Here is a 19,632-nt window from a genome sequence, read left to right as displayed (position 1 = left end):
GATCTAGCAACAGGTATAATATCTACCATAATTTTGAAGTAATGATGAGGCACAGTGTTTCAAGCTTTTTATGACAACTGTAATATCTGATGACAAGATCTTATTCCTATTGGTGGACATAGTCACAGGTACTGCTAAGACTGCTATAGTTTTTTGCCTTCGTTTATAATTGAAGAAAACGCTGAATTTTTATCAGAGATAAATGAAAATAAAGGTACATTTTCTTGCCACTCAAGTTCATGGATTCTGTGAATTCATGGGCCCCTTGGATGTCTATAGACTCCCTTGGTTAAAAACTCCTATTTAGGGGAGACTGGGTGGCTTAGTTTGTTAGGTGTCCAACTTCAGCTCAGGTCATGATCTCATGGTTCATGGATTTGAGCCCTATGTCGGGCTCTGTGCTGACAGCTCAGATTCTGGAGCCTGCTTCAGATTCTGTGTCTCCCTCTCTCTCTGCCCCTCCCCTCTTCACATTCTGTGTCCCTCTCTCTCTCAAAAATGAATACACATTAAAAAAATCATTTAAAAAAATCCTCCTATTTAGTGTGAGAGGCTATGGTTTTTTTTTTTTCCTCTATTTCTAAATACTGTGTTATTTGCACAATAACTTCCAATGATTTGATGAGTTTATATATCTCAGGGCACAGGTCAGATGGGAAAGAAACTTTTAGCCATAAGTCCCCATGTCACAGTATTCCCAAGGGATCTAGATGATGAGAAACTCTAGACAAGCCCCTTTGGGCACTCAGGCCTCTGGAATTAACATCACTTTTTAGAGGAGACTTTCTGTGGTCAACAGACTTTCTCCTGCGACCCATAGACCTTAAATATAAAGCTACCTTTGACAATTTCATAATAAAGCAGATTGAATTTAGGCACAAATGCTAGACTCAAAATGTGAAAGTATGATTGGCTTTTAGCACTATATTTTTTAAGAGGATTGGTAGCTTTTTTACATCTGAGAAGTCCAGCTCCTGAATGTCTGCAGTCTCCTTAGGACAGGCAGTACCCAGGTAGGTCCGTGAACAGTGACAGCCCGTACCTATCTCCATGGAGCAGCCTAAGGCGATGAGCTTGTTTGAAGAAAGTAATTTTTTTTTTGTATTTTCTCTATTAAATAAAGATACAATTTTTTAAATGAAGAAAGACTCCGTTTCCTCAGTCCCTCTCAAGCTGACCTTTCCATTGTCAGTGTGCACCCCACTCTACCTAGAGTTTCAAAGCTAACACCTAATCTCTGCATCTAGAAGGAAAGACGTGGGAGGAGCAGAATTCAAATGTTTTTCCTTATACCTTGTGAATCGATGTTTCCTCTGTAAAGGGCCATTCATTTAGAAGAAAAAGAACCTGCTCCTCATTCCACCTAGAAAATTAGTTTTTAATCTTATTCCTGGCTTTTGAATCATTATTGGACCTACTCCCTGGGGACTTGATTTGAGTGACAGGAGTTACTTACTCTGTTTTCCATAATAAAGCTTCCTCAGAAATAACTGTTTCACATCTCTCAGTGACAAATCGGAAAAGGGGCAATTTTTCAACGTGGAAAATTTGAAATATGATTTCTCTGTTGTACAAGTCAAATGCCTAGAAAACTACACAAAATAGGAGAAAGCTGTTCATTAGATTCAAACTCCAGCAAACCAGCCCTCTTTTGTGCTCCCTTAGGAGAGTGACACGTTCACTAATATCAGTGCCAGCTCATTGATACAGAGTGTAGGCTGCCAGCTTTTAACAAGGAGATATTTGGAGGGGCCACTGTTTTATCTGAATGTGAGACTGGCAGCTTCTGCTCCCCAGCCAAGTGGCATGAAGGACAACAGGGCAATTGTCGTGCAGAGCTGGGCAATGACTATCATTTCATTGGGCCACAGACTCACTGCGTGGTATAGCCCAATGACCAGAACCAAACTGACATGGGCTTTCAAATGGGAAGACCAGGATATCCTAACTCAGGATTGTAGTCTAGCAGAAAATTACAGCACAGGACCTATTTTGGACTTACAAAATTGGCCACCTAACTTTCATGGATCCTAAGTTACTTAAAATAAATAAGCTTGTTGTTGTTGTTGTTGTTGTTGTTGTTGTTTTTAACGTAAGGACATACAGATAATGATTCTGTGAAGAGTCACTTTAATTCATAGACAATTTTCCCTGCTTCCAGGATTAGTCTAAAGGCCAAGATTTGAAAATCACACGTAAACATAGTTAATTAGGAATTAGCAAGCTTCACAGTGATCAACTGTGCTTGAAGAGGCAGTGTTTCAGGGATTTAGCTGGAGGCATGATAATGCAGCATTAGATGTAAAAGGCTCCATCAGGATCAGCTTGACCCAATGTATAATATTTGAGTGCCCTGAGAATTTTAAAAACTAGCTTTAACTTCCATGTCTATTATTGGTTTTTTGTGTCTCTGAGCTTGTCATATAAGTACTCTATGTTGTTTTCCACATCTGCAAAATGGCATAAGCCATATAAAGAACTCTTTCTGTTTCCAAAGGTGGTTGAGCAGCTCACCCTCAAGTGAGGGATTCAGATCAGACATTTTCCAACAAGAAGTCCTGTGACTAATAAAGCAAGTCAGCTAGCCTAGTAGGTGTTGTGAGATAAACCAGCCTATACTGTACTATGGTGGGCAATGCTTGAGGACACCTGGAATCAGATCAAATCTAAATGAGGAGTCTAGTTGGAAGGAGCTAAATAGGTGACTAGAGGACTCCAAAAGTACTGGGTCAATCTCCGGCCACCTGTCATAAACATTATGTGCCTTGGGGATCTGGGTTGGCCATGAATGATATCGTCAGTAAGACACAAAGTCTGCAAAATGACACCTTCAGTAATGGATATCTATTATCTAAAAGGGTGGGGAAAATTAGATAATGGCATAAGTCATAGTATTTGAAATTTCTGAATGAATATTATTGCATAAATATATCAATCATGTAATTGTTGATAACTCAAATGAATATACTCTGATGTTATTGGTTAATGACTGCTTACTACGTTGCCAAAGTGGGTTGTTGAGCTACAACCATCTCATGAGTCTCCCAACATAAGAACCGTAGTGTTGCTATGACTGAAACCTTGCCATGGTGACAGGGTATCAGTTTAGTTGCAAAGAGGATGGGCTATACTTTGATGATAATTTGTTTTCACGTGTGCTTCACGCTTATTGTTTATATGCAGGTTTGTGTAGGATTCCTAATAAAGGAGATAATAAAATCTATAGATTTGTTCATTTTATCAAATCAAAAAATTTGACCTGACACATGTACTTGTTGTTATGACTCTGTCCTAGTACATCTCAAGGATGTATTCTTAAGAGAATTGTTTCAACCTCAAATGACATTAAATATTTGTTGCATATATATATCTTCAGCAACAATGATACAAGTATTTTATATAATCAGTAGTGGAAATATCTGTTCTATCTATGTTTATTTCACTGGTTATGATTTGGCCATTAACAGTGAATTTCTACTATTTTTATTTGTGAAGCTAAAAGGCACTGCATTAATTTAACATTCTTTATTTCATCATATTATTGCCCACCAATGGCTTTCTGTACACTGGGAACACAGATGAATTAGGGCATTGTTGTAGGACTCAAGAATATCTCTATCCTGGTAATAATTTTAATTGTGAAGAAATGACAGTTAATGCAAGGTCAACGTATAATTATATGAAGAGGCTTATGAGAACATACGGAAGGGGAAAAGAGAGGAGATGGGCTTGGGGACTAGAGGTAGTATGATCTAGAAAGAAATTTTATAGTAATCCACAGTGAATATTGAGGGCCTAAAATGAAGCAGTGGCACACAGTAGATGCTGAGTCAATGTCTGCTGGATAAGGCTGATAGAATAAATATTAGAAGATAATATCAATAAACTTAGGCCATTTATTACACATAGAAGCTAAGAGAAGGAAGAATTCAAGAGTTATTGCTGGCAGGCCTGACATACAACTAGTAATGTCATTGATTAAAATGGGGACTGCTTGGAAGGGCCCTTATGTGGAACATATAATTCATTCAGTACCAGGCATGTTGAATTTGAAATATGCATGAAACTTCTAAAAATAGATGTCCCACAGACTATTAGGGGCAAAACATCTCGAACCTGCGAGGAATGTAGAGATTTCACCTATGGATTTAGGAATCTATGTCAATGTGCTAGAAGAGGTTATTGGAATGAATTAGATCATATAACACCCAAAAGAGGACATGAGTGCAATCTTGAGTCATGCCAACACTTAGGGGCAGTCAAAAGAACAGGAGCTGGTGAAGGGGACCTAGAGTAAGCTTAGAGAACCAGGCAAGGCCAGTGGTTGTGGGCATCAAGGGGGAAAAGCATTTCAGGAAGAGACTTGTACCCAATACACGGGAAGACTGGAGAGACACCATGGGTTTTGCAGGAAGGTAAGGATAAACAGGAAGAAAGGAAGTGGAAGAACCACATCCCGTGACCACTTAAGTCCTGCACCAAAGGGAAGATAGTGGAACACTCCAGGAATGAACCAAGTCAGGGAATGACTGTTGGAACATGGAGTTTTCAGCATTTTGTAAACAGAAAGAAAGAACCCAGTACAAAGAAAGTAGCCAAAACTATAGGAAAGAGAGAAGAAATGTAAAAGATAGAGAGACAGGTGGAAGTATATACCTCTTCCTCAGAGATGTAAAGAAAATAGGTGCAGACAGAAGAAAATGTAACATCAGGGACAAACTCATTCAGCTTCCTCATTTCTCTACAAAATGGGAGAACAGACATTTGCTAATGAGAGGTTGGTGATATCAGTAGGGAACTTAAGAAGGATACATTTTTCCATGGGGAAGCTGACTGACTGTGTTTCTTCCCTTTAATAGAATCACTTTTTTCCCATTTGTCTGATTTATTGACCTGTTCTTCAGGTATATAACTCTTCACTATAGATGTTTCTAATTTAAGCAAATCTAATCCGTAAGATCATAGAGTTTTAAAATAAAGGTATGGGATTATTGCATTGCCAAAAGAACTCTGTTTCAAAAAAAAATCTTTTAAATAGTGCATTCAAATAGTTCAAGTTCTTTTTGCACATACATTCCAGGAAAACATCTAATAAACAAAAGGAGATAGAGTGACTGCTGTATCCGATTGTTATCTGCAGGGTTGGTCTTTCCTTCGTGCTCTTTTAGTGCAGTCCTGCTATACTACAAATGAATATCCCTTTCTTTGTGCATCCACCAATAGAATGATGTGCTAGCATCTGTCCATCTTTTATTACATTTTGTTTAGCAAAGAACTCCAAGGTACCAAACTGGCTTGTTCATCTTGTAGTTTGTGTGCTGCTGCCTTTTCTACCCCCTCCCCTCCAGAATCCATTAACTATCTTAATGCACTCCACTTTGAGCTTTAAAATATCTGTCATCAGTTGGTGGCTTCCGTCACTTTTACTGTGTCAAACGTGTAGTAAGGAGAGGACAAATGAAGCAAGGAGTTAGGAAGACTTCTACAGTTACACCAATCGACAAACATACAGATTTGCAATATTATTTGATTTGGGGTTTGGGGGTTTTTTTGGTCTGACACAGAGCCCTGTAGGCTTTTTAGCCTCATCTCTCTCAAGACTGCATAACTAGTAAGGAAGTACGTACTGTGGCTGACACCCATCAATTTCTCATTATTCAGAAAATGGGAAGATAAAACAGAGGAGAACGATTTCAGAATTCCTTATCAAAGTGAGCTAACTTGGTTTAATGAGTGTTAAGCAGTAATGTGGGCATTGCTTTGTTTTTTGCAATAATAATGAGATGTTGGACAAAGTGCTTGTGAATATAGGAAAGCATATGACCCGCGGTCCTTTCACTGCATGCCTCTATTGCTAGTTCCTTCTAGTGAAATATTAAGTATAAAAAGGAAAATGTAATTGTACAAAGAAGTGACAAGCAGTATACTTTAGTGACCTCAGAAAGTACAAAGAATAATTCTGTTAAAGTTGTGTCCTTGGTTTCCCAAGCACTTGTCTCAAGTTAGGGGGGGAAAAATGAGCACAAGATTTGACCAAGCACTTCACCAAAGAAGGTATGTAATCAACCAATAAAAATAGGCAAAGGTGTTCAATTCCATTAGTCAGTAGGGAAATATGAATGAAAACCTATTCAATAAGACACCACTACACCTCCACCTGAATGGCTACAACCAAAAGGACTGACAATACACAATACTGATACCATGTGTTAGGGATGATGCAGAACAACTGGAATTCTCACGCATTGCTGGTAGGAATATAAATCAGTACAACCATTTGGGAAAACCATTTCAGAATCTATGAAAGCTAGATATATATTGATAGAGATAGATACCTGATAGATGATAGATAGATAGATAGATAGATAGGCAGATAAATTAGATCTATCCATCTAATGGCCCAGCAATTCTATTCCCATATATATATATGACATAAATGAGTCTTTATGTCTACCAAAAACATATATAAGAATAACCAAAAACTAAAAATATCCCAAATGTTTATCAATACTAAAATAAATAAATGGTGGCACAGTCATACAATGGAATACTCTCCAGCAATTCGAAAAAAACAAACTTCTATGTACAACATGGATGAATCTGATACACATAATGTTGAGTGAAAGAAGCCAAACACAAAAAGAATACATATTGTGTGATTACACTCTTATGAAGTTCAAAAATAGGCAAAACTGATCTAAGTCGATAGAAATGAGAATGGTGGTTACCTTTGGAGGGAATGCAAACACCAACTGATTGGGAGTTCAAGGGAGATTTCTAGGATGGTGGAAACATCTGTATATCTTAGATATCAGTATCTTGTATCTCATATTTCCCATACATCTTCTGTTTCAACAAATGTATACATATGAAGAAATTCATTAAATTTTATGTACCTTATAGTATATAAGTTACATAAGTATATAAGCAAAAAAGGAAATTAAATGGTACAGATAGGAACATTATCTACCATATTAGTATATGTGAAAAATAAATGAGATAATGAATATAAGTTCTTAACACAGTGCTTGGGCTACAGTGAGTATTGAAATAGTGTCAGCTATTGAGTTGGGATTACAATTGTTACTACTACTCTCACTGTCAGATATAACTGCCCGGAGTAATCATTAGGCTAATTTTTTGCTTTACATAAAAGTAAACTTTCCTAAATAGTATTGAGCCTCTGAATTCAGCTTCTAAGAACGATGCTCCAAACAACATTACTAGTTGTGTGTAAGAGAAAGCTTGTTATTATGGTAAAGTTTACTTCTTACTAAGGGCAAAATTTTTTAACTCTCAAAAATGTATTTAGTTCAAGAGTTTGTTCCCTTTCAGAATTAAGAATTTTTTTAAATTACTTTGAAACACAAATCATTATTAATCTAATGAAAAGATATCCAACCCCTTTATATAAAAAAAAAATGAAAATCAAGTTAACAATGAGGTACTGTATTTTATCTGTCAGATTGGCAAAGGCAGTGGATAATTAGGCTGGTTAAAGGTACAGGGAAGCTGGCACTCTCTTACAGACAGAGAGCTCTAAGAGCATTAGTTTGTGCAACCATTCTGGGGTGCAGTTTGGCAACGTGCATTACAAGTTAAAACATGCTCTTTGTGCCAGTAAGTCCTCTTCAGGGTTTAGGTCCTAAGGAAATTATTGGGCAAGTATGCAGAGATGTCTATACGCAGTACTATTTATAAAACTGATTTACTGAATATATGAATTCAGTGGAGTGCAAATATGATTGCCAGTATACTCTATTGAATATCCCTTTCTCATTCCTCAGAAATATTATCAGATATCAGAAAGTCTCGTCTTATTGAAACTTTAGGCTCTTTATCCAGCTGAACACTTCCTTCTTCCTGGCTCAGGTTGGACCATGGGAAAGGCCATAGTGTGTTCGTCTCTTTTTCCCCAACCTATAATTTCTAGTTCTTGCCCGTTCCAATTGTTAGGGATAGGAGAAGGCATTAGAGAAGATAAATGAAGATTAAAGAAGGGCCAATGTTTTTGTGCTTAACGACAATCATTGATTCCCTCTGCATGGCAGGTGTCCAGATGCCCTGTCTCTCTCTCTCGAGGACCATGTGTAAGGTCTTCGTGTGGGTCTTTCAGTCCTTCCTCAGCTCCTAACACCAGAGCTCCACTCCTCAGCCTCTTACTGCCAGCATCCTAGTGATCAGCTTTCTTGTGTCAGGTACCAATAACAGATCTCGAGCCTGACCACCTTTCAAGATGCCCTATGGACCCTAAGAAAACTCATCCAACCTTGACATGCCAAACTGAGATTACAGGTCCTTCAGCTCCTGACCCTTTCTTGGTCCAGCTCGTCTCCCCAACCTTCCTATCCCCTACTTCACCTGGGATGAGGGGTGGATCACTAAGGTCATAAGTTGCCAGACTAGAAAATGAGATGCCAGTGTCTCTTCTTACATGCACTTCTGGCTTTACCACTTTGACTAAATTCAGAAACATCTAACCAGGACAGAAGCTCATGATGCCAGTGAGTCCTCCAATCCTTATATAGTCTAGGGAAGTGCATGATAGGATGTTGGTAGCAGGATAAGTTTTACTGCTTCTTATAAATGCTACAAGTATGTGTCTGGGGGTCTCTTGGGGACTTTCTCTAAGATGCTGATATTTGATGCGAACTGCTTTCAGTTAGGGTCATGTCCTTCATTCTGAGGCAACCAAACTCCCATTCAGTATCTTTTTAACATTGTAATAGTGCAAACCAGAAGTAACCCAAATAACAAAAGATTATTTAGATAAATTATAGTACATCCATATAGGTAAATATCATTTGTTATAAATCATGATCCAATTCTACATTTACTGACATGGAAAGATATTCTTGATTTATTGCCATTTGAAAAATGTGAGTTACAGCATGTTTCCATCTATTCACATGTAGTATTGTGTAAATTGTGAAGTAACAGGTATCATTTTAATAATCTAGGTCAAGTGTTGGCAGACTACTACCTGAGAGCTAAATCTAGCATGCTCGCCTACTTTTGTAAATAAAGTTTTGTTAGATCACAGCCATACTGGTGGCTGCTTTCCTGCTATCATAGCAAAGCTTAGTAGCTGCAATAATATGGCCCATGAAGCTTAATATGTTTACAGAAAACTTTGCTGACTTATTATAGGTGATGGAATCATGGGTGATTTTTCTTTTCTTTTTTTTTTTTTTTTTGTCTGACTTTATTTTCTACATTGAGCATATATTTATTGTGTATATCATGTATCTATTATTAAACCATTGAAACCTGGTTAGAAAAAACTTATATTAATAATATTAAGCTGAAGATTAAACCTTGTAAGCAGACTCATAAAAATTGGGCTATAGCTTCCAAAGTTACACTGCAAAATATATATATATTGATCTATAATGTAGTTAAAATACTATTTTGATTGTTTTTAAATTAAGACCTATACAAGGACATGAGTCTTCTTGTTACCAACAGGATTAGTTTCTGAAAACTGCTTTTAGACGTTCACATGTACTGAGGCACCTGGGTGACTCAGTCGGTTAAGCATCCAACTCTTGATTTAGGCTTAGGTCATGATATCGCAGTTGGTAAGCTACAGCCCTGCAGCAGGCTCTGTGCTGTTAGCTCTGTGCTGTTAGCTCAGGATTCTGTCTCCCTCTCTCTCTGTCCCTCCCCTGCTTGCTCTCTCTCTCTCTCTCTCCAAATAAATAAAAATAAACTTAAAAATAAAGAACTTCCATGTTCTTTTCATCATCTGTGTTAGCTTATTAGTCCCCTGAGCCTGTGTTTCAGGGATATAGTGCTAAGTTTGAGGAATAGGTGGGTTAACCTGAGTAAAGTTTTGTTGTAAAAAATAACTATGATAAATAAATAGTGAAGACTGATTTCCTTCACATGGTTTATCAAGTAGATATGAAAACAGTTCCAAAACAAGAGGTTTTCAAAATGCTTAGAACTTTGGAAAATAAGGGAGTCAATGTGGATCGCCACTTTGAAGAATTAAATTCACTTGGATGCATAAATTACAGACATTTGTTACAAAGGGTAATTCTGATGTAGCTAAGCAAATTTTGCTTCCCAGTCCTGTAGGATGAAACCTTAAAAAAGGCATTTAAGTAATCAGAAAATAATGAAGACAGTCAGAAGAACCTGCTAATTAACATTAGGTGAGGGAATACTTGAAAATAGAATTCATATTAACCAGAAGTTCCACATGACATGCATCTTTATTAAAAGAAACAGAAGTAAACAATACATTAATTAAACTTTCAAATACACAAAATAAGGAGGCTTTAAAAATGCCAATAAGGAAAGAATAATATATAGAATAAATAAAGAATTAATAATATAATGGATTTCGATAAAAATATAAAACAATTAAAATGAGAAATAATAAAATTAGGCTTCAAAGCTTATAAATTTACACATCCAGAAAGAATGCCAAAATTTAAATCTAGTATTGCTTAGTGGTTTTAGGATCTATTTCATTAACTAGCTAGTCTCAATCCAATGGCAGAATTTCCTCAATATGATGGAACCATTTACACATTGTCAAAGCAAAATTGATACCTACTATTCACAAAGATTAAGACTCTGGCCTACCTAGAGGATAAAAACTAAAACATAATTTATGTAAATGTTAAATATACCATATGTCTTAATATTTTTAAAGGAAAATGGCCTCCCTTGGCATCCATTTTACTAGTTTTAAGATATTCTCTACCTTCTGATTCAATTCACCTTTATAATATCTCTCATTACACCTGTTGCCATCATCTATGCTGAACTAGTAGGTATTCAAGCAAACCCCAAGTTTTCTAACACCTAAGCATTTCCTTATGTTTCCACCTGTAAGCATTCACTTCCTACTCTTTCTCACCTTATTCTATTCTTATCTAAATCTCACCTGCAAAATCTGGCCAAAATATCACTTCCTTTATGAAGAATGTCTCTTTCTTCCTAACCAGAAGAAATCACTTCCTGCTCCAAGCTCTCATAAATTAGAGATCTCTGAATGACTATCTCACTTCCCCTGCTAACCTTTAATTTTCTTAAAGTCTATACCTACTTTATTTACTATTCTCTTCAGTGTCTAGCACATTGTCAGTAATTAGCATTTTGCTAATATTCATTTGTTAATGAATAAATGACCTCTTCTGAAAAGGAGATATAGAAAGGAAATCTGTTTAATTTTTCTTAAAGAAATAGGAATAAAGAGGAAAAAAATAATTTTGTCCATATTCTCAATGTAACCTGAATAATTTGTTGAAGAGGATAGATATTTTCATTTAAGGCAAATATGCCTTAAAACTAAATGAAGCAAGAGCTTTATCACATCTCCAGTGACTATTATATGCCTTTTATAGTGTTGATGCCATATGAAGTCCACCCTTTGTGCAGGAAGATTAATACACTACCCAGTGAATAGAGAAAACATCATGCTTATTTATGCCACCTACCAATCTGTGGGACATTATTCAATTTTGATGAGCCTTAGTTTTCTCGTCTTTAAGATAGGAATGACTGGGGTGCCTGGGTGACTCACTTGGTTAAGTGTCCGACTCTTGTTTTAGGCTCAGGTTATGATCTCACAGTTTGTGGGATCAAGCTCCTGCTTGAGATTTCTCTCTCTTCCTCTCTCTCTCTCAAAATAAATAAATAAACTTTAAAAAAATTAAAAAAACAAGACAGGACTAATTATTTTCAGCCCTACCTATTTCACAATTTTGTTATGAGAGATAATAAGACAATGTAAGTGATAGCACTTTGTAAGTTGTACCGTTCTATAAAACTGTAAGAACATATGAGGGAGACCAATATAAGGGACAATAAAATAAATATGAATAAGAGAGAGAATGAGTAAATGACTAAAACAGGTCAGATTCCTTAGGTCAAATTTATATGAAAAGATTTTACCATGCAATAATTTAGGTTTCCATCACAAGAAACAGAGTAATTCCATGGGAGCAAATGTTAAGATTACTGAATTATTTCACTGCTTTGTGAATTCTATAAAATTGTAAAATCAATCTAAGGGATCCTTATAGGTGAGGGAATTCTAAGCCAGAAATAATTTTCAATCTAATTTACTTAGTATTACCATTTAGGAAGATTGATTTTAGTCCCTTCTCTCATACTGTGGAGGTCTGTTTAGTAAAAGTCTAAGATCTTTTCCATCATACTTTATGGCATCCTGAAGTCTTAATAAACTTGCTGGAAAGGAATATATAGATTGTGAAACCCAAGGATAAAAGAGATCTGAGCATTCATTTATTCCAAACACCATCCAGATCTGGAATTCAGCTATAGAATCTGCTAGTCTTGACCCAGATGGATCCAATGCAGGAAAAGGATGGAAATAAACTGTTGATACCTAAATCAAACACATAGAAATATGATCTGCTGGTATTTTTGGTGTATATGTAAGTGCTGGCTTTGCCCCATATGCAGAACAGACACACACTATCAGGTTGCTGTTCCCCTACTCACTCCTTCCCTCTTGGTGATCCAGGCCCATGGTACACAGTTCCAAGTTAGCTAGGGCAATTAACAAATAAGTGTTAGTTTTCATTTCCTTCTTCTCTTAATACGAGTTTATCAGCGTATGTATAAACATTTTCTAAAAGCACCGGCTCTACTCAACTTACATGTGTGATGGATTGGGCTCTTGCCTATGAAGTTCCAGTTTCTTTCCCAAAGGGGCCACTGAATAGAACCTGTGTTGAATAGCAAATGAACCCCTATGAGTTAGATTCTGTTAAAGTCACTCTGATCCTTCTTATAGCTTGCACCATGGGCCTTGAGAATTGTAAGCATTTAGTAGCTACATGATCAAAATGCCAAGATGTCTGTAAATGATTTGGCTAATCCTCATTATTGTGCTTCTGGTTAATGTCATTACTTAGAATTTATGACTTAGGGATGGCTGGCTGACTCAGGAGCATGCAACTCTTGATCTCAGGGTCATGAGTTTGAGCCCCACGTTGGGGGTAGAATTTACTTAAAAGAAAAATCTTATAATTTAGACTGGCAGTATTAAGTACAATGAATGAAATCTTTGCATCTTGTATTTTAGATAAATCACTTTGCCATTCGAAGAGCAGCAGAAACTTAACTAATCATAACCAAAATTAACCATATGTCTTCCCTCACCTATACCCCAACACCCCAATGTTAAAATTTTAACTTGGTATAAAAATTGAGTTTTAGCTTTATATTTATGTCCTAATTAATGTCCTATTTATGACTTATTTCATGTTACCATCATATCATGTAACTGTATTGGAAGGTAGTTGGTTTTCCTATATATTAAAGACCTCTGTGGAGCTTAATTTACAACCGAAGGCTATCAGAAAGTTACCTGCTGCCAGTGGGAGAAAAAAGTCATGTTTCATAAGTCATCATATTTTTAGGGTGAGCTGATATTGGAAATTGATGGCATGGAGCTATTTTTCAATCTGGAGATTAAAACTACACCTAACAATCAAATTTCTAGTTTTAATTCCTTTTACATTAATTTGTCTGTGTTTATACCATGTACGAAGCTTTAATACGATCTTTCTGTGTCTCTCTTAGAAGATAAAGGGAAGTTAAAAGTCAACAGTTCCAGTCAGCCATCAAGCTCTGAAGGTGGCCCATTTCTCCTCAAATCAGGCACAACGCCCCTGCCACCTGGAGCAGCCACTTCTCCCTCAAAGAGCACGAATGGAGCTCCCGGTACCTGTACCGTTTCTGAATCAGAAGAAGAAAAAGCCAAAAAATTACTGTATTGTTCACTATGCAAAGTGGCTGTGAACTCCCTGTCACAGCTAGAGGCACACAACACAGGTTAGCAGCTATCGTTTGAATTTAAATAATGTTTGTAACAAAACCAACCTTTCCCTTCAGAATACCGTATCTTTTGTTGTTCAAACGTTGGGTTTGTTCAATGTCTTCTCCGCTTTTTTGATTCAAAAGACTGATTTTAAGAAAAGTATGATATGATAACTTTGGAAACAGCAGGCAAAAGCTTAAAGCAAGTTGAAGATAAAACTTATTCTGTTCTTTATTTTCTCAAAAGCATCTAATATTTCCCAAAACTCATTATGATGAAGTGACAGAGATGAAGATAAATATCTATGCACAATGTTCACTGCAACACACTTAGGAAAAAAAGGGGGAAACAATTTAAAAGTCCCTCAGTAGAGAAATGTCGAATAAACTATAGGAACCCAATATGAGAGTATATATTACTCAGTCATTAAAATGTAATTACTTTATGGGGCGCCTGGATGGCTCAGTCAGTTGAGCGTCCGACTTCGGCTCACGTCATGATCTTGTGGCTTGTAAGTTTGAGCCCTGTGTCGGGCTCTAGCTTGGAGCCTGGAGCCTGCTTCAGATTCTGTGTCTCCCCCTCTCTTTGACCCTCCCATGCTCACGCTCTGTCTCTCTCGTCTCTCAATAATAAATAAACGTTAAAAAAGTTTTTTTAATGTAATTATTTTAAAAAGTATATGATTTGCTATGTGAAATTTTCAGGATATTTAACTAGTATGATCCCAATTTTGAAAAAAATATATACCTTTAATATACAAACAAAACAAAACCTGAATAAAAAACTAAACTGAAGGGCACCTGGGTGGCTCAGTCGGTTAAGTGTCCGACTTCAGCTCAGATCATGATCTCACGGTTAGTGGGTTCAAGACCCCCGTCAGGCTCTGTGCTGACAGCTCAGAGCCTGGACCCTGCTCAGATTCTGTCTCCCTCTCTCTGTCCCTCCCTCCTGCTTGCGCTCTGTCTCTCAAAAATAAGTAAAATGTTAAAAAAAAATTTTTTTAACTAGAATGATAACAGTGGTAATCTCTGAGTGGTGAAAACATAGAATCTTTATTTTCTTTATGCTTCTGTATATTTTCCATATTTTCCTTCTAATGGACTCATGTTTTCCCATTTTTTACAATGAAAATGTGTCAAATAAGCAGCATTATTGTTTATAATAAATAAAAAGTGTTTGTAATCAGCATTAAAATGATTATTTTTTTAAAAAAAGCAATGAGAAATTCATCCTGAAGATAAACTTCTCAAGGGTAAGAAAACAAAGAGTTGTTCATAGATGTATTCTGTTCTTCAATAGCTATTTACCATATGTCTCTTTCTGTTTTAGGATCTAAACACAAGACCATGGTGGAAGCTCGTAATGGGGCTGGTCCAATTAAGTCCTATCCTAGACCTGGATCAAGATTAAAGATGCAGAATGGCAGTAAGGGGTCAGGACTACAAAATAAGACATTTCATTGTGAAATCTGTGATGTTCATGTTAATTCAGAAATTCAACTCAAACAGGTAATGTATCCTGAATTAATTAGTATCCACTGTTGTTTGAGTCACCACTTGATTTTGTATCTAATCTATGTAATGGTTCTCACTATGCTTACAGATAAATTTACTAACCTTTATATGAGGCACACAAGATACAACATGCAGATGCTACCGAAAGAAAAAGCACCAAATACTCACGTACCCACAAAAGTGGGTACTTTTACTGTAAGTCAGATCCAGGATAGGTGTTAGGGACAGATAAGCACAGGAGTCATCTGGAGCTTGTAGTCAAGCAGGAACTTCTGGAAGGCAAGATGTTCAGCCTGTCTTTCAAAGACCCAAAATCTGTTTATGGAGACAGATTCATTAGTCATGGCAGTAACAACAGGCAAAGCAGGGTAAGTACTACAGAGAAAGGAAAGGAATAGAGGCATTACAATTGGGGGGGTAGGGTGCAGGGAAGGCACCTGGGTGGCTCAGTTGGTTAAACGTCCAACTTTGGCCCAGGTCATGATCTCATGATTCTTGAATTTGAGCCCCACATCGGACTGTCTACTGCCAGCACAGAGCCCACAGATCCTCTGTCTCCCTCTCTCTTTGAAACTCCCCTGCTTGTGCTCTCAATCTTTATCTATCAAAAATAAACATTAAAAAAAAATTGAGTGGGGAGCAAGTCTTAATTTCAAGAGCGCAGTGATCTTATTCAAACCACCTTGGAACTGTGGACTTAGAACCGGGAATGGAGTGACCAGCAATCTCTATCTAGGAGTTATATTTTAGGTGGAATAAAGCTCACATTTAGATTCAGCTAATGCATCAAACTTTTTTCAGCACATTTCTAGCCGAAGGCATAAGGATCGAGTTGCAGGGAAGCCACTGAAGCCGAAATACAGCCCTTACAACAAACTCCAGCGGAGCCCGAGCATTTTAGCAGTAAGTTCACCTCACCTGCTCACCTGTTTTGTGGGTTTGCCTTGCTGGCTTGGGCAGGGACTGTGGTTTAGGAGGGTCTAGCGACTAATTGGTCCTGAAAGGTTTTGAATTTAAATAGCCCTCCCAGACAGAAGTTTTAGGATGAACTGCTTAGTCCCTGCTGTAGGGCACCTTGAAGGAAGCTTCTTTACAGAAGAGAAACTGAACCTCTTTAAAGGCTAATCCCTTACTCATTACCAGGAACCTTTTCCAAAAGGCTGCCTTCTTTAGCTTATAAAGAAAAATAAAGGCTCAGGAACAAAGACAAGTAATGCCTGAGGAATCCTGGAATGTACTGTACCTGGGAAGGGGGCTTGCTTTCCTAAAACAAAACTCCATTTAATGCCTTCTCCCTTTCTAGAGGGCTCTCCCTCTTCTCCCTCCTCCATCTCCCCTCTCCACCCCCACGTGCCCCTGCCTCCAGAAATTAAAGTGAGTGTTTATATTACTCTCTTTCCTTGTCTAGCAGGCATGCTGGTATTCAGCCTGTCCTACCTGCTCTCAATATGTGTTGTTTTCACTTTCTTTGCAAAAATACCCAGGGGCGCCAGCAATAGATGTCATATAAATACCCAGATGGATGGATTTCATAATCTCCCTGGGACTTAGCCCAGTGTGGCATTCCATTTGAGGTTGAAACCGGATTGGCCAGCTGGAGGCGATGCTCCCAGCTTCTGCAAAGCCTCCATCTGATGCTGCAAGCAGGTGTTACCTGCATTAAACAAATCCAGTGTGCAAAAGAGAGAAATTAAGGATTTCTCCTGATTGCAAAAGAGAGAAATTAAGGATTGATTTCTGACTTTATAGGAAGGTTCCACCTTGGGGTTCCTTTAAATAGAGAACGTTTCTGGTGCACTTACAATCATTTCCAACGACAGAAATTTGAGTCGGTTGCAGTTTTTCAGGGATAACCCTTTAAGTGGCCAGAGAGAGGGGTGTAAACTGACTGTTTTCATGACTTTTAACGAGTCCCTCATGTCTTGAACCTCAGCTCACCCTGTGCGGCTCTTCAAAGAGAAGTGAAAGGTCATGCATATTCTCAAAAAAAAAACAAAACAACCCTCTCAAGGCTGCACTGTGGTTTAGGACAAGTCAGAATTTTAAACTGAGCTCCATTATTTAAGCAGGAAACCTTCTGGTATGTTTGCTTGTTTTTTGTGAGAAGCAGCATAAAATAGCTTTAGTATCTACTCAGAGAGGCCCTCAGGTGTCCTCCGTGTCCTCGGGGCCCAGGGGCAAAGGCCCCCAAAAAAGAGCTGAAATGGAAACCGATCAAAGTAAAGGTACGCCCAGAGCCCTTGCAACCAGCTTTGTGAACCTAATTTCTTGACTTCCGAGAGTAAAGATTTTTATAATGTGACTTCTCAACGTCCGTCTCGCTCACCCAACACACTATCCCCACCCCGTCCCTGGTTTTCTTCCTCCGCTAGGCAAAACTTGCATTCCAGAAAGACATGATGAAGCCTTTGGCCCCGGCCTTCCTGTCGTCGCCCCTGGCGGCGGCGGCGGCGGTGTCGTCGGCGCTGTCGCTGCCGCCCCGGCCGTCGGCGTCGCTGTTCCAGGCGCCGGCCATACCTCCCGCCCTGCTGCGGCCGGGCCACGGGCCCATCCGCGCCACGCCCGCCTCCATCCTGTTCGCGCCCTACTGACCGCCGCCCGCCCGCCCCGCGGCGCACCACCCCGGCCCCGACTCCAAAGACTAAGAAATCACTAGGCTCCAGAGTGCTTTTAGGGACCGCTCCCGAAATTAGGGATCTGAGCAGCACAGGCTTTGTCCCCCTGTTCTCCACCCCCCCCCCCACCCCCTGCCGACCTCGATTTGTGTATCTGAGATATTTGGTTTCTTGCAAATGTATTGGTCAGAAAAAAATATATATCTATATCTATATACCATCCTCTGACTATTTTCCCATGGGTGTGATCTGGCTTAGAAACGATAAGGAATATTTTCCTGACAGACTTGAAAACTAGGGTCTTCCTCCCACGTCTGTAAATAACTCTGGAATCCAACTGAGCACATTCTAGTGTGGAACAAAAATAAATGAACACAAGTGCTTGCTTGTGGATCCCATCTTACCAACGGATCACAACGTTTTCCTTCATGGTGTACTATTGTTGACAGGGATTGTGTACTGTTTTAGACCCAAGTACTGTTGTATCCTGTGTAGTACTAGATCTGTATCTCTTGTCTGAATCCAACATTTTTTTAGTCGCTGTGTAAATGTTAGGAAGCAAAGTAGCTTGAATTCTCTCTAAGAGAACAAAAGATAATGTATTTTCTTTATTTCACGTTTCGTTTGGTGATATTGAAAAGAACTAGAAAGCCATATAACATAGCTATAATTACTGTTTGCTATTTTTGTTTAACTTATTTTGTAGCTTCCTCACGAGTTTGAGTTGCTAAGCAAATGTATACAACCAGAAAAAGAGCTTCCTCAATTGCACATTCTTGCACTTCTTGTGCATTCTGCAAGGAGACAATGAATCCATGTATTTCTACGTAATTATCTTCTTCATTTTTAACCTGTTTTCATTTGTTAACGATGCTACATAATTTTGTGGCTCCCTAATGCAATAATGTACAGAAGATAAAAAAAAATTTATAATTGAACAATTTGTCTTTCTGTTCACTGAATATGTTGCAGGTCTCGCTCCCATGCCCCCCCTTTCTAAACTGATATCAACAAGACTGGAATGTTTGTGGTATCAGGGGCAAGAGGCATCATAAAACAACAAAATAGAGTGAACTCTTTTAGAGCATCTATATCTGCAATCTGTAAATGGTAAAATGTCTGTGTATTTTTTTAAATGTACCTTTTCAATAAAAGTACAAAAAATAAAAATCTGTTTGTGTTTTCAAAGTTCGTTTCTCCTGAGACACCTCCAATTTGAAATCATCTGATGAACGATTTTCAGTAGGTGCAAAGATTGCTCCTTACGTATTTAGCATTTTCAGCTCTTATTCGAAGCATTTTTATTTGTCATGTTTATTCATTACTGTTCACAGCATCTGCACGATGCAAGACTTTACTGCTCTTTTCCCTCTGAATCCCTAAGAAGTCGGGCCAATCATAGTAGTAGCCTGATAAAAATTTGTGACTCTGATTTTTTTTAACCTGCTGTAAAGTCTTCTAAATCCCTAACCCATCTTTCATTTGTGTCCGAGGCATTTGTGATCTCCTTCTATTCCACTCCAACCCCTTTTCCCATCAGCCCTTTTTTTTTCCTTCCACCTCATTCTAAGTGTAAAGATCAATATGTCACTATTTGTCCTGGTTATCTATCTATTGCTGCTTAATGAACTACTCCAAAACTTAGTGGCTTAAAATAACAACCATCTTATTATATCATGATTTCAGGGGTCAAGAA

General features: G+C 38.1%; 1 protein-coding gene across 11 annotated transcripts in view; it reads left to right on the top strand.

Moving 5' to 3' along the window:
• ZNF385B (zinc finger protein 385B) overlaps positions 1 to 19,093 on the top strand; it is a 448,508-nt gene extending 429,415 nt beyond the window's left edge. For 6 of the 11 annotated variants that reach the window (XM_042949282.1, XM_042949283.1, XM_042949279.1 and 3 more), the window contains 4 exons: positions 13,570 to 13,821; positions 15,137 to 15,315; positions 16,123 to 16,224; positions 17,694 to 19,093. In XM_042949282.1, coding sequence (XP_042805216.1) covers positions 13,570 to 13,821; positions 15,137 to 15,315; positions 16,123 to 16,224; positions 17,694 to 17,912 — 752 coding nt within the window. In that variant the 3' untranslated portion in view covers positions 17,913 to 19,093. The remainder of the gene's footprint in view (positions 1 to 13,569; positions 13,822 to 15,136; positions 15,316 to 16,122; positions 16,225 to 17,693) is intronic. The other 5 variants (XM_042949287.1, XM_042949288.1, XM_042949286.1 and 2 more) reach the window with 2 other exon arrangements.
• Positions 19,094 to 19,632: the final 539 nt, after the last annotated feature.

The sequence above is a fragment of the Panthera leo genome, chromosome C1, assembly GCF_018350215.1.
Source record: "Panthera leo isolate Ple1 chromosome C1, P.leo_Ple1_pat1.1, whole genome shotgun sequence".
Taxonomy (NCBI): domain Eukaryota; kingdom Metazoa; phylum Chordata; class Mammalia; order Carnivora; family Felidae; genus Panthera; species Panthera leo.
This window is presented reverse-complemented; position numbering and strand designations above follow the sequence as displayed.